The sequence below is a fragment of the Pithys albifrons genome, chromosome Z (genome assembly GCF_047495875.1).
Source record: "Pithys albifrons albifrons isolate INPA30051 chromosome Z, PitAlb_v1, whole genome shotgun sequence".
In the NCBI taxonomy this organism is placed as follows: Eukaryota; Metazoa; Chordata; class Aves; order Passeriformes; family Thamnophilidae; genus Pithys; species Pithys albifrons.
Window position 1 is genome coordinate 27742606 of NC_092497.1, and position 14931 is coordinate 27757536.

At 35.2% G+C, this 14931-nt stretch overlaps 1 protein-coding gene across 2 annotated transcripts in view; it reads right to left on the reverse strand.

Annotated features, from left to right (window-relative positions):
- FCHO2 (FCH and mu domain containing endocytic adaptor 2) overlaps positions 1–14931 on the reverse strand; it is an 84434-nt gene that overhangs the window by 20996 nt on the left and 48507 nt on the right. The window contains exons 12-18 of one of the 2 annotated variants that reach the window (XM_071581525.1): positions 10876–10933; positions 8290–8465; positions 7753–7767; positions 7321–7345; positions 6591–6633; positions 5532–5626; positions 1023–1126 (exon numbers count right to left, since the gene is read on the reverse strand). In XM_071581525.1, the coding sequence (XP_071437626.1) occupies positions 1023–1126; positions 5532–5626; positions 6591–6633; positions 7321–7345; positions 7753–7767; positions 8290–8465; positions 10876–10933 (516 nt within the window). The remainder of the gene's footprint in view (positions 1–1022; positions 1127–5531; positions 5627–6590; positions 6634–7320; positions 7346–7752; positions 7768–8289; positions 8466–10875; positions 10934–14931) is intronic. The other variant, XM_071581526.1, reaches the window with a different exon arrangement.

Sequence of the window (14931 nt, forward strand, 5' to 3'; positions counted from 1 at the left end):
AAGACAACTGACAATCTTCCATCAGTATCCAGATAATAGTTGGTTTCTAAAACAGCAGTATAAAATGAACTTTGTGCAGAATCATACTTTATAGCAGAACAGTATTTCATTTGGTTCCTTAGTCTAAGAGCAGTTACTACAATTTTATATTGGAATGAGAAAAGAATCTCCAAATTAACCCTATTCTGACCTTACAGAAAAGCAAAACAGATTGAAAATGTTTCAGTTTTGTCATGAGATCATAATTGTACTTATAACTAGAATATGGTGACAATACCTTGTTACTTTGAAAGACGGTAAGAGAATCTTATCACAGGAACATTTTTCCAAGTCAGTAAGTCAAGTGAAACACACAGAATACTAATAATTACAGAGGAAATGAACCATGGCCTGGTCTGATAGGCTATTTGGGTATCTGCATTCTTCATCACATTCCTTATTAGCAGGTGAACCCCCACTGCAGGCAGCAAGTAGATGCAGGCAGTGTGCAACCTCTCACTATGCTGATGGCAATTGCTACAATCTGCCACCTCTCTCCTCCACCAACCAGCACCACGGGCAGGGAAAAGTCACAGCAGGACTACTTCTGTCAACACAAAACTGATCAAGATCTACTTAATACTCTACTTAATGCCACTCAGTCCCCAAAGTTTTGGTGGTATCCCTAAATTAACGGAGCTTCTTTCATAACTTTGCTAGTATTTCACATTTTGAAAACTTCAATCTTATGCATGTGCTGTTGTTTCATTATCAAATTATTGATTTGCTTGATTACAAACATTCAGCTGAGGCAAAAATTACATTTTGGACATTTGTGTTTCTGTTAAGAACTATTTGTTGTAGCAAATTGTTTATGATTGTTATAATAAACAATTTCCATGCCTGTCTAGCAATGTTGAAAATCTAGTTAAGCAATTCCTTGAATATTGGCTGGAAGGTAACTTCACTGTAACAGTATAAATGGTGTATTTGAAATCAAGGCACAAATGGAGAACTAAACAAAAATAACAATCAATACATACTATTTCAATAATCCCACCAAGTTTCCCGGTAGTCAGCTTTGGTCTTGAGGCAGGCCTTGGAGGTGGTACAATGGTGCCTACGGAAAGAGGAGTGGTGGGCCTTGCTGAAAGAAAGCAAATTTAAGAAAATAAGTATTAGAAAGATCACACCGAACATAGATGTTTGCTGACTTGATTAGACTAACTGGAAGCGATGTTTCTTTTACAAGTGCCTTGGTGTAAGATTTAGCAGTAAGTGCTTTTAAAATAGTGCCATATGATACCCTGAAAAGTGACTAAAAATACCATTATGGGTTTCCCATTGCTTTCAAGTGATTTTATACCAACCACTCTTGGGGGCTTTTTTGTAAAAATAATTGGGTTTGCAAATTCAATTACTTAATCTTTGAGATTTCACTGCTGTCTCATATCCCACAAAAATAAATCCCCATTTCTAGAAAAGCAATACTGCATAGTTAAGAGAAAGCAAAGCTTTTAAATGAATAATTTTAATTTTCTTCTTGTTCCAAGCTGAACATTTACTTTGTTGTCCCAGCTTTCAAGAAAGCTGATGCTAACAAGCAGTTTAGTACATTCTAAATAAGAAGACATGTTAATTTTAACATCAGGTGAGTGATAATAACAAAAACAACGAGTCCAAAGCTTGCTTTTGTAGTCAGTTATTAGAAAAGAGTGGTACAGAATGCATGCTTGTCATACCCTTATTTGTATGAGCACAAGAAGACACTAAACTATAGTCCAGAAGTGCTGAAGGTGATGCAGAAGATATATCAGCAGCAGTGCCAGTTTCTTCAATGAATAATTGTTCATGACATATAGTGTTACTGAAAAGGTCACTTTGATCCTCAGAAGCACAGCTGTTGGAAGAATTCCCAAGCCAAGCAGAAGAGGCAAGGCAGGCATTTTCAGTTTTAAAATGCAAACTTTGGGGCTCCTTCTTGTCTGTGCTTGTGTATCTAATTGTAAGAAGTTCATCAGCACAGGAAATCCACTGACTGTGAGACTGTGAAACACAGGATAGAGTAGTGGTACTCCCTGTTGGTGCTGCTGTAACACCAGATTTGCACAAAGTGCTAAGGGTAAAGTTGGGTGAGGATGGGCTTGTAGACCCAGAATCTGCCTGGTGTCCAAGCAAAGACTGAGATACAGTAAAATCAGCCAAATCAGTGGTAGATGAGGAGGAGCTTCTATTGTGCTCTTTAAGGATAGCTGAAGGAAAAAGAAAGAATTGAAACTAGGAAAGACACTGAAAAGATGGAAATTTCAACATTCAAAAAAGTATTCAACATCCACTGCACAAGGATTACTAGACAGAATGAAAAGTAACTGCTCTACCAGGCTAAAAATCTCCTCACTTACAAATGAAAGAAAAAAAAAAGCTAGTGACCTATCACATGTACTTTATTCAGATTGCCAACCATGTCACTTTTCACTTTTCAAGTACATAAAAGAATAATTTATTGTGTATTTCTCCATTTAAGGCTCTAATTCTCATGACTTCCTTTATTCCTCTTACTTCCTGTTGTGATTTGTGATCTTTGTCTTTTCCTTCTTGCATCTTACTCCACTTTTCATTCCTCTCCACAGCCACAGCCTTCCGCTTCGCTTTTAATTGCTTACAGAGGTATTAAATCAAACTTATCCTATCCTGTTCCTTCCAAATGTTTTGATCCTCTTAGCCCTAACACTTGCAAAAGGAAGGCCCAACAGAATTGGCTTTCAGAATTGACAACGCAGTCACAAGATTCAGTCTGATATTTATTCTATCTGTATCAACCTGTGTCTAAGGACTAACAATGTGGATGAGGCATCATCCACCCAAGGTTTTTTCCTCTCTCATACTATTGTCTTCAGACTGCTGAAAAAAGAAGTTTCCAACAAGTATTCCTTGCACTTGCTGTTGCCTGTTGCACGAGATGACAATAGAAGCAGAAAATGCAAGGTTAGTCAATTTTCATGTCCTGCAGGTTGGCAGAGCTAGGAGCAACAGCAATGACATACATAATCAAAAAAGGGAGAAACACATTTAAAAGCTCAGATCAAAAGTACAGTTGTCCTCTATATAGCAGCCCTTTGCTATGAACAAGTACATTCTCTAAGTCCACATAAACATTAGAGTTTCAACACAGCTTTCCCCCTCTAACAGATATCTTAAATATCATTCAAAGGCTTTAAAATGCTACAATAACTCCTATTTAAACACACATAGGGATGAAAATAAGGAAAAAAACAAAAAAATAAGCATTTTTACAGTATCAAGAGCCGACTTAAAAAACATGTCTGTTGTGTTTGTTCAAGATAACGAAGTTATCTTAAACTTCTAATGGAGCAGAATTATTCATGGATGACCAAAGGCCACTTCTGTGCTGCATAAACCACTGTCTGCTCAAATGCCATGGTAGTTTGAGGGCTCAATGATTAACACAGTTATGAAACAATTGCTAAACAAGTGTTTAAACAGTAAAAAGGAAAAAGTTGTTGGTGAGACATGCTTTATCATTATATACAGATACACTGTATTTCAAAAAACTAATTTATGTAATTTAAGTTTTGAATTGAGATTTACAAAAACTTTAAGGATCAGGTTACTTATACTAACCTTCAAGTTGAAGATGGAACACTGATTTCAAGGAAAATAGATCAAAGTTGTGCATTTTTTAAAAGTCTTCAAATCTAAGTTCCAGGTTAGTAAGCATCACAACTCAATTTAAACAACAGTACATTGACCTAGTTGTTTTTTTCCCCCCAAATGTGTTGGTAATCTGTTATACATGACAACACCTACTTTCTATTTAACTCTATAGATGATTTCACAAGGCTAAATATCTTAGTTAACTCCTTGACAACAATCCTTGAAATAATTATTTAGTAGATAAATTTGCCAAGGCATAGATGTATCTAAACTCAACTTACGCCCATAGGACACTGTATTGTACCAAGTCCAGTGAAGCCGAGGGTCTGGGCAAAAGCCTTATGGGTATGAGGACTAGGGTAGATGATTCCCTGCCAGATACAGCTAGAGAGGACGCTATGGATCTCTGTCATTTATCAGTCAGAGGCTACTTTCTTCACAGTTCTGGTGTCAGGAGGGACTGAATGAAAATTTCCCAACCTGCTTTGACTTCCCATCCAGGCAATAGCAATAAACACCTCAATACAGCAGCAAACACGAGCTCAACAAATTAAGTACCCTCTGCCTTTCTCTGGCAACTGCATTACCAGATCAAAGCTAGCAAAACAGATTATTTTGAGAAAACATAATTGCTTTTCTGAATATCCCAGTAATAGTGCTCTCTCTATAGTGTATTCTTGAATTTGTTACCACACACACGTGAATCCACTAGCTAATAACTATTGACTGGTCATCTAAGTGAGGATGAGTTCTGGAAGCCAGATTTGTTAAGACTGTAATTTTAAGGGACACAAATTTGAAGTGAAAGACTAAGTTCTACTTAACGTGGAGAGTTACATAACAGTGCTGATTGTTGCTAAAAGAACATTACTAAAGCCAAGAATTAACACCAGAATTCTTCTATTGTTTTTTCAGTATTCTTCTATTGATATATGTACTCTTGCTCACTGTTCTTCAATCTAACCTTCAAGCATGATCAATCACAGAGTAAAACAGCTAGAAAGCCATAACTGTGAACAAAGAAGTGAGGTCTATTATGCTTCTTGGAGTATGTATACCCAGTGAAAAAACCCAGTAAACACACTTTCTTTCTCAAGTATGTGGGAGGAAAAAAGTGTCTACATTAAAAGAGCAGAGGTTGGAAAATAGATGCAAGGTAGGTAGATTGGAAAGAACTATGGAACTATTTTTTATGAAAACCAGGTTTCAGGAAAGCCTACCATTGTCCTGCCCTCACTAATATCCCGCATCCCCAAATTTCCATGCAACATATGCCCTTACCGTCCACTTCCCATACTCCACAGACCGTTCTTTTCCTCCCACTAGCCCTGCTTTCAGGATTTTGTCTTAATTCATGTCTCAGTCCTGCCCTTTTTATCCATCTCCCCTTGGATTATGCCTGCACATCTAACAGAATTTGTTTCCAACAGGAAACAAGTTCCTCCACAAAGCTCGGCAATGCCTTCATATTACACAGCTCAATCAATTTTCCTGGAAGGAAGCCCAACCCTACTCATTGTACAAGCTCAGCTTGTCTCACAGTTGCTGCGACAACCTCCATTTAATCTCCCAGCCCTACCAGCAGGAAACAAAAGTATTACATTCTAAAAGGTGAGCAATTTTTTGGAAAGTAAGAGGATAGAAACAAGAAAGAATTTTCCTAAGGTGTCTAGCACTACCTCTTGCATCTTGCACTCTAGATTGAAAGCCTTCTATATTGCATCCTCACTTGTGTAACACTTTGAAGACAGTATATTGCTTTACAAAGTTTTTTAATTTAATAGCCAAAGTATGGCCCTTTGCAATAACTAAAAAAACAACACCAGAACATCCTGAAGTATATAGAGAAAACATTTTCTACTATCAGATATTTTTACCTGAGGAGGATGAGGATGCCAAGGAAACTGAAGTGGAAGATTCAAGAGAACTGCTGAAGAGTGGATCCCATGCCAGGAGGTCACTGTTCCCCTTTCTATGTTAAGAGTTACAATTGGAATATAATTGAAAGATGTGTGCATTCATAAAAATCAAACTAAACTTCAGTAGTAGCTTAGTTATGTAATAAAGATAATAATCACAGAATAGTTTAGGTTAGAAGGGATTTTTAAAAATCTTGTTCCAACCATCTTAATATGGGCAGCAACACCTTCCACTAGATCAGGCTGCACAAAGCCCCATCCAGCCTAGCCTTGAACGCTTTCAGGGATGGAGCATCCATAACTTCTCTGTGAAACCTTTTTCAGTGTCTTACCACCCTCACAGTAAAGAATTTCTTTCTAATATCTAAACTAAACCTGCTCTTAGTTTAAAGCCATTTCCCCTTGTTTTATCACTGCATGTAAAAAGTCCCTCAATAATATGATAAAAACATTTGACAAATTACTCTACAGTACTTATTCTTTGCATCTAAGAATAAAAAACTGACAAACTGCAGGTCAAAGAACTGATTTACATATAAGGTGACTATCTGAGCCTACACCTAGGTATAAGGTTGTGTGTGGCCATACTTTATAAAATGATTGTCATTTTCAAGATCTACATCTTCAAATACATTTATTTCACTATAAATACATATAAACAAAGTATGCAGACCTGTCTAAATTTGAGGGTTGCAATATTAAACTCTTTACCATGGACACTAAACTAAATTTGTCTTATTTAAAAACTTAGGTTTCATAAAAAACTAAATCTTGTGCAATCATACAATTATAAATATCAACTGAGACAGATCAGAATAAAACAAATGTATTAGAAGGGGTAAACAAATTAATTGAAATCTCCAGTGTTACATAATTTATTTTTAAGTCTTAAAGTGCAATAGATGACCAACTTAAAATGGGAGTCAGCTGTTACTCCTATTGAGTTTCTGAGTATTAGAAAAATAAGACCAAACTCCTGCAAAACTGCATTTGATAGAATTTTAAATTTGAACTTACTCATTAGATGGAGCAGAAAACTTTGATTTTGTTAACTCTTCACCTGAGAAAAAGATATAGTACTATCACCAAAAGCATGAAATAAAAATTTCAGTTTCATTATAAACAGATAGCAAATTATTAATGTTGGTAGCTCAAAATGAATTATGAATTATTAAAACAGAAAAAAGAAAATCTATTATTTCTGAAAGATTAAGTTTAGATACTCCTGAAATAGGAGAAGACTACACAGACCAATTCATTCTGTGAGGAACTGTTCACTTGAAATTTCTTCCTTCAATCATACTGTTTTACTGTTTACATCACTTCTACAGCAAATCTGTCCTGGTTTCCCATTATATGACAGAAACTAATGTTCTGTCCTCCATCTCTACGGCCCTATTTTGTACCATACCCACAGAGACAGTGTGCTTTGCTGGTACATGTGGATATACTAAACTTGAGCAGCTGGAAGGGTTTTAAGAACTTGACCAGGAGTTTTTTCCATGGAGTACCTCCTTTGGCTTTTGGATGTGTACCTCATCACTGTCAGAGACAGGCTCATCTGGTCCCACTACAGTGAACAGCCAAGTACATATTTAAAGGAAATGCATATAAAACTGATAAGAGAAATACTTTTTTCCATTTAAAATACAGGTACTTAAGAAGTTTGTTTCTTCAACAATTAAAAAACAAATCTATTTTCATCCTATGTTAAAAAGTTAGCATAGATGAAAAGATTCACACTTACTGCATGAATTTTGATTCATTTGTGCCTGAAACAGAAAAAAAAATTAGGAATAAATTCTTTTACTAACTGTAAAATAAAAGACTTAATAGTCCCAGGGTTCTTATTTCCACTCAACTTCCTATGAGATACTTTGCTTTCAATGTCAGGCAAAACATTATGAGCTTGCAGAAGACCATGGAACGTGAGCCAGGACAGAGCAACCAGTGCACACCTGCCACATCAGTAAGAAAAAGCAAGAATGAATACTGTAGAACTAACATAGGGAGCAGTATTATTAAATTTCTTTACTGACTGAGGCAGTAAAATTAAACAGCTTATACATCACACAATACATATGAAAAAAACCATTCCTAATGTTTCCCCAGTAACTCTTCTCACATACTACACTTGGTTTTAACTAAAAATGTGAATAAAAAGCCATTCTCTACTTACAGAACTGTGCCTCTGCTTTCAAAATGTGGTGGGGGAAAAAAGAGAAAAATTATTATTTTAATATGTTATGCACTCTATTTTCCTTAAAATCAGAGCCGGTCTTACTCTGATCTGAATATTGTATTGCATACCTTAATACTATTTATCATCTTGTTGTACAAATTATTCTTCTGTGAATTGGTAGAATATATCAATAAAGCTGCATGGTATGCACTATATACACATTATGTGATCTGTTTTAGATGACTTGCACATTATTGAATACAAATTAGTAAATTGTGTTAAAAGCCACACTCAGCTAACTCCACAATATATTCAAGTGTCTTGTGGTGGCCACAGCACAAAGACAACAACTGAGCACTCACAAGACTCAAAGGAAAGTTTAAATCTAAGACGACAGAAGTACTAAATGTTATATTGCAATTAAGTGTACCAAAGACGACCTGGTGCACAAGAAAAAAATAATTAAACCTAGAATAGATTTTGAACACACAGAATAAATTTCTACACATTAAAAATACAAGGAACAAAACTTACAGATATTGCTGGAGAAAGAGAGATGTTTCCTATAGATACTTTTAATTCATCCAAGGAAGGCATAGTATATTGAGAGCTGTTATTTGGCTGGACAGGTTTTATTTCTACATGGAACCTCCTGGGTTCATCATCTTCAGAGTCAGAATCACTGGATGAATAGAAATGGTTCTCTTTGGTATGTTTTTCTCAGTTAAGGTGGAAATACTTAATTTGCTTAATCTATTTCAAAATTATGGACCAAAATATGCTCATAATTAAGTGACATCTTTGTGCACTTATATAGATGTTTCACAAATATTCATAGTCCAAAATTCATAATTCAGAGTTAAATTCAAGGGTTTTATTCCAATCATCTTCATAATGATGATTCTGTTCAGAAGAGCACAACATCATATAACTGAAGAACAGCAGCATCTGTCATATAACTGAACAACTGCATGCTTGAAGGCACTAGGTTAAAGATTCTAGAGAAGCAACATGATCTGCAAGACTCAACCATGGATTCTAAGAGACATAAAAACACAGAAATTTGTTAAACCAATGAAGAAATGCCCTAAACTTTTTAATGAGCAGTGTAATGCCCATGATACCTGTACCTAATATTAACAGTGGAAGAAAGAGCAGCCACTATTACTCGCCCCTTTTGCAGTGTGGCACTGAAAACTTCGCAAGAAAGGTTGCCAGTTAAACAGAAGGCTGCACAGAAACTGATCGGTATCAGCTGCACAAAGCACTGTCATGCTTGGAAAAAAAGGAATCACAAGGACACTTCAACGCTCAAAATAAGGAAAATATAAACTTGGTTCTTTACAAGCACAGGAGCTGCACTGAACAAAAGTTCTGAAAGGCCTACGCTAAGTTCTTAAAAAATGCAATTGTTTTGGCAAGACAGAATTTGGAAAATTTTCCTCTACTGAAACATGAAAGTTTTGTACCACCTGGGAGAAGTATACATATTTTGTAAATCACTTCTGCTGGTTTTACTTGAAAATATGGCACACATCTGTATGAAATTCCTTCAGTCTATTCCCTAACAAATATTTAGGCTTGATCTAAAGACATTCCAAATCCATTTCAACTGAAAGGCTCTGAAAGTTTTGTTGAGGAAAAAGCCAAGTGTCTTCATCTTACAGCCTATCTGTTCCCTCAAAATGGAGCTTATCTAGAAAGGAAAGTTTCAAAGGCAAATAGTTTTAATTTCATCAAAAGATCTCTTGTCTTCAAGATTCAGTTCCTACACATCAGGAAGTTGTTGGAAAGTGCTTTTCCAATACATATTTAAGTCAGATTTATTAAGACTGACTGTTATTATAGTAAAATAATGTCCTTCGACAAATTATCTCAAGAGTTCCCATGAACAAAATAAATATCCACTCCTGGAGGCTAAGTAAGGAAAAGAGGAAGGAAACTGATGAGTTCCTGAGTCTGGTCAAGATTTTCAGAAGCTTAAGTACTACCTAGGTGATGGATTCCAAACCACTGTTTTTCACTGAACGTATAGCTTACTCTTGTTTCCCAACAAAAAGAGCTAATATAACAGATCCCCAGAGGAATCACACATCACAAGCATGAATGTCGTTCACTTATCTCTCCCTTTCATAAGTACATTTAAAGCATGAAATAATGCTTCTCTCAGAACTGGATCAAAGACTGTCACTTTCATATCCATTTGGTAAGTAGGAGAGAAAACCACCTGCTCTTATCTCTGTAGAAATCTTCAGTGTGGACATTCGTGGCATATTAGGCAAAGCTGATGAAAACAGAGAAACTATGATGAAAGACTGGTCCCTCTAATGTATAAGTTTACCGCTTAAAAGTTTTTGCAATTTAAGGTAATTGCATAGCCTAAGTTTACTTTTATCTGCAGTACTCTGAAAATTCAGTGAATAACATTTCCAAAAATTAGCTATCTTGCTAACATGTTAGACTTGCTTAGATCTACAGTAATTATTTCCAGCTCTTATGTACAGCTTTCCTCTGTTTGTGATGGTAGGGAAAAAAGTGGACAAGAATTTTTCCTCCATAAGATCAGCAGAGAAAAATCTTGAGCCTCCATAAATATGTCTCAGAACACTACTGTGTATTTGGAAGCAACTATGAAAAAGACAGTAAAAGCAAAAAGCACCAACTGGAAACAGCATGTGGTGTAATTACGCCAGATATAATAGAAATTATATTTCTACATTGTTTGAGCTATCAATTACTTTAATGTTGTTACAAAAAAAATTAGAGGGTGCAGGTATAGAGGACATGTTTAAAAAATTTTACAAACTTTACAAACTCTGAGACTTTTCAAGGAAAAATACATGCAGGGTCACCTTAAAGCTTTTGGTTTGGCTTTTAATTTTATTTTTTATTGTCCTCTTAAAGTTCAAGACATCTGATCTAATCTTTAACATTTGTACACATATAAAATTTAAGATACACAAAATTCAGTTAATTTTGCAAAAGCTACGAACATAAGAACAAAAAGTTGCAACATAAGCATAAATGTCACATTTTACTTAACACTTTATAGTCAGTACTTCCTCTCTCCAAAGAATTGTAGGAACATCAAATAACTTGGTACAGTAACAGTGAAAAGGATATCCTGTGTTGCTTCTGGTTTAATGCTGTATCCTTCATCATCTACATCTGGAAAGTTCTAAAAAGAACAACAAAAATTATGCTATTGACAATTACTAAAAAAAAAGTCCTTCTTATATCAGACTGAATTTTATGTCATTGACAAATTAAAATTTGATTACAATTCATGAAAGTAATTTTTATTCAATATTATTACAGTTACCTGAGGTTATGATCTGTAGTTCAGAAATTGTGTGACAAGAGACCTCAGCAACAGAATACAACCAAACACCACCTAAATTTTCTAGGAAAACTGACCAGTTTGAGTGCTTTTGCTCTTACTGATATGATACTCCATCAAAAAGGTCAGAAATTTCACAGCATTATTTTAGCTTTACTACTCAAATTTTAGTGTTACTACTTAAATAAGCTTAGAATTCTCTTTGCCCCCCAATATTTTCCTGATTTCTACTTCAGATTCTCTCAGCAGTTACAAGGGGATCTGATGGTGCAGGAGCAAAACCTTTCCTAGAGTACCAGTCAATATTTTACTATGCAACTTAAAACATTCCACAGATTGCAACGTCTACTTCTCCTAAAAAGAGACAGCATGGCTGCACTGTTGCTACAGCAAAGAATATCCACATCACAAGTGATCAAAACGGGGTTCCAAGATTTTTCTTTACACATCTCCAGCAACATCCTGGATCTTCAAACTTCAGACTAGTTCTATTTTTCAGTTCTTGCAAGCAATTAAATATAAATTGAAGAGAATTATGTTAAAATAATTTAGAATGCTTAGCTAAGCACTTATTTTCATTAAAAAAAACTTGGGGGCAGAGACAAACAAGTTTCTAAGATAATCTGAATTTTGAAAATGCACAGAAACCCAAATTCATGTATGACATATATACAGGATAAAGTGTATGTGAACTGCTTAATGTCTCAGTAAGTTTGTTACAAAAGCCCCAAAACAGAAATGTCTTCAAAATGCAGTGATTTCAGCACTTAAAAGTATCTTATACAAATGAGAATATTAATATAAAAAAGGCAATTTCTTCTAGTGCAGCAATCAATTTGTTCTACCAGAAAGCAGATACTGGGAGGCAGTTTGACCATGAGATATAAATATATACACACAATATGGCCAAAGCAAAACTTGCCAGAAGTCATGAGATATAACAAAATTACTGACATTGGAGATTTCAAGTGAACAGGAAAAGAACCATATGACTTCAACAAAGTTTGAAGCCAAATTTAAAGTGAATATCTCTAGATAGCTTTTGAATGACAGAAGAAAACAAGCATGAAAATGGAGTTATCCCTCTATTTCTCTTACAGATATCAGAAATTGGATGTCTGATATTTTACTAACAAAGATTCTCCTCTGTACAGCTCCCAAATTCAGCACTTCGGAATTAAATGGAATTCAACAACATAGATCAAACTTTCTGCTAAAAAGAGTAATAAGTACAGTTCTGTGCAGATTTAATACTGTACCAAATAAACACTGCATCAAACTAAGGCCGAAAAATAATACTTGAGCTCCAGCTTTAAAATATGGAACATAGAGATGCAATTTCTTGAAAGACTTGTAAGATCTGGGCCTCACTGCTATGTGATTAAAAAATAAATCAAAGGAAAAAGAACAACAACAAAAAAAAGTAGTAAGAGTAGAATCACACGGTCCAGTACTTTAGCTCTACTTGCTCAAATCAGAGTTCTTAGCTACGCTTGACCTCAGGCTGACCTTGTTTATATACCAAAAAACACTAATGAAACTTGACATCAAAGTAAACAGAACAAAAACATATAGCTAGAGGGTAGGTATAATTTCCTACATTAGTACAAATTCTGAATTCTGGAATTATTTTAGTTGTCACAATAGGCAATTTTCAATAGATCAGGATCATTCATGGTTAAGATGAACTGAAAAAAAAATCTTCAAATATACAACATTTAATTTTCTTACAACTGGGCCATATATGTAAGGGATCCTATTTCTGAGGCCCCAGCATGCACAACTTAGCTGGCAAGTCCGACTATTTTCATATAAAATTGTGAAAGAACTTAGTTAGTAGAAGTTATTTTCATTGCATTGTTTTTGAGTTTCTGAACAATTTCAAGGATGAAGTCCTTAAAAGCACTACTTTCTTTCTTAGCATATTGAGCTAATTATTTCTAGTCTTCCAAAGATTTGTGATTCATCTGTTCCACAGAAATGGCCCTTTATCATGCAGTCTCTTTTCATAGCTTCATAAAAAAGTCCAATTTAGTATGTACATAACAGAGACACATACTTTACAGCTTATATAGAAAATTCCTTGCTTCTTTGCAGTGAGACCTACATTACAATGTTTTTCTAAACCCGTGCAGAAAACTTAGTTTGTATTTTGTTTCTGTATCTAAAATTCAAATACATGTAAGTTAAAACACCTGACTCTACCCAGTGTATGCAGAGTCATAAATCATCTGCTTTCTATTTCCAGCTTTGACTATGACTCAGATCAATCCTGTACCAATTTATGATTATTCTTAACACCTACTTTAATTAATGAGATACTGAATTTATATTTTTGTGTAAACAAACAGAAGAAAGATGTGGAAGAGACACTTGATGTGCCTTTGCATAGATAAAGACAAACTGTGTCACACAAGCAAATTGGTATTCAAAATCTTACAAGTTCAATAGAAATTTCAAAATACTGTTTTCAGTATTTTGAATGGCTGAACAGGTGAATGATTCTGATTTCTGAAACACCAGAATTTTGTGTACAAATCTACATTTTGTAACAGTGGTAGATGACACAGCATCCTGACAAAGAAACCTGCTTACAAATCTGATGTTAATGAAGGCATTTACATGTACTTGACTAATTTTTACTCCCTTTTCTACACTCATACAGTTACAAAACTATATATTATGACCTGGATAGCAGTGTGTCTTAATTATCAGGCACACAATACACACATGACCCGATCTGCCTACCACACTGATCAGAGGAAAAGTCCATAACCTTCATGCTCATGCCATTTCTGAACTTCAACACACAACATGACGACCTTTGCAAACTCTGGCCTTCAGTAAGAGTAATTATTAATATGATGGGGCTTAAGGTGTGGTTTAACCCCCCACAGAAATACATGTAGTAGACTTTGCAGTTGAAAACAAACAAATAAACAAACAAACGCTCAATATGCATGTGATTTTAACTCTCGAGTAGTAACTGGAAAGGTGAACTTCCATGAAGGTTTTGTATTTTCCAAGGTTCTAGTAAGTAATTAAACACGTAGCTATAAAACCCGCAGAGTTTTCTCTGTGTTTGCAGATGTAATGCAACACATTAAGTAAGGTCCTATATAGCTTTAAATATACACTAAAACTTTAGGTTACATAGCTGTGTCTTTGCCTTAGTATGTTCTACAAGTTTTCTGAGGTGAATAAAGGTTCAAAGAAATAAAACATAACCCCTTAATAAGTAAAAAAAAAATTGCCTATATAAAAAGCTTCAGAACTAAGCATTCTACTGACAAACCACATGTTTTTAGTTTTGGTGAAAATTTCATTTCAATTCTTGTGCTTTGTCCCTCTGTCATTCAAAAGCAATGGAAGAAGCCACACCATTACCATGTCATTAGTGTCTCTGGGCTGCATACAAAGGACAAGAGAGGAACATGTGGAGCATACTGCAGTCTAGCTACTTTATTTGGCCCTTCCTCTGCAATGCTAGTGCTGCTGACAGGTGGGTCATTAGTCAAGAAGTGAACCTTCACTATACTTCAACTTAATTTCTATTTTCTCTTCTCCTCAGGTAACTATAGTGGTTATGGGGGCTCCTTATCAAGTTTTCCTCAGGGTATGCTTCAAGATACAACATAGCTGAACAGCTCACTCTTTTTTCTGCCAGAACTTGACTGACTTCCAGTAATCCAGACAAGGACTGAAGCAGACTCAGTGTAAGCAGCTGACTCTGGCATATCCTTAGGTTAAGACAGAGGCATATTGGCCTCCTCTTCATAGGGTGCCTATTAACCCAAAAGACATAGAAGAAGAGAGTAGACAGCCAGAAAGAACAA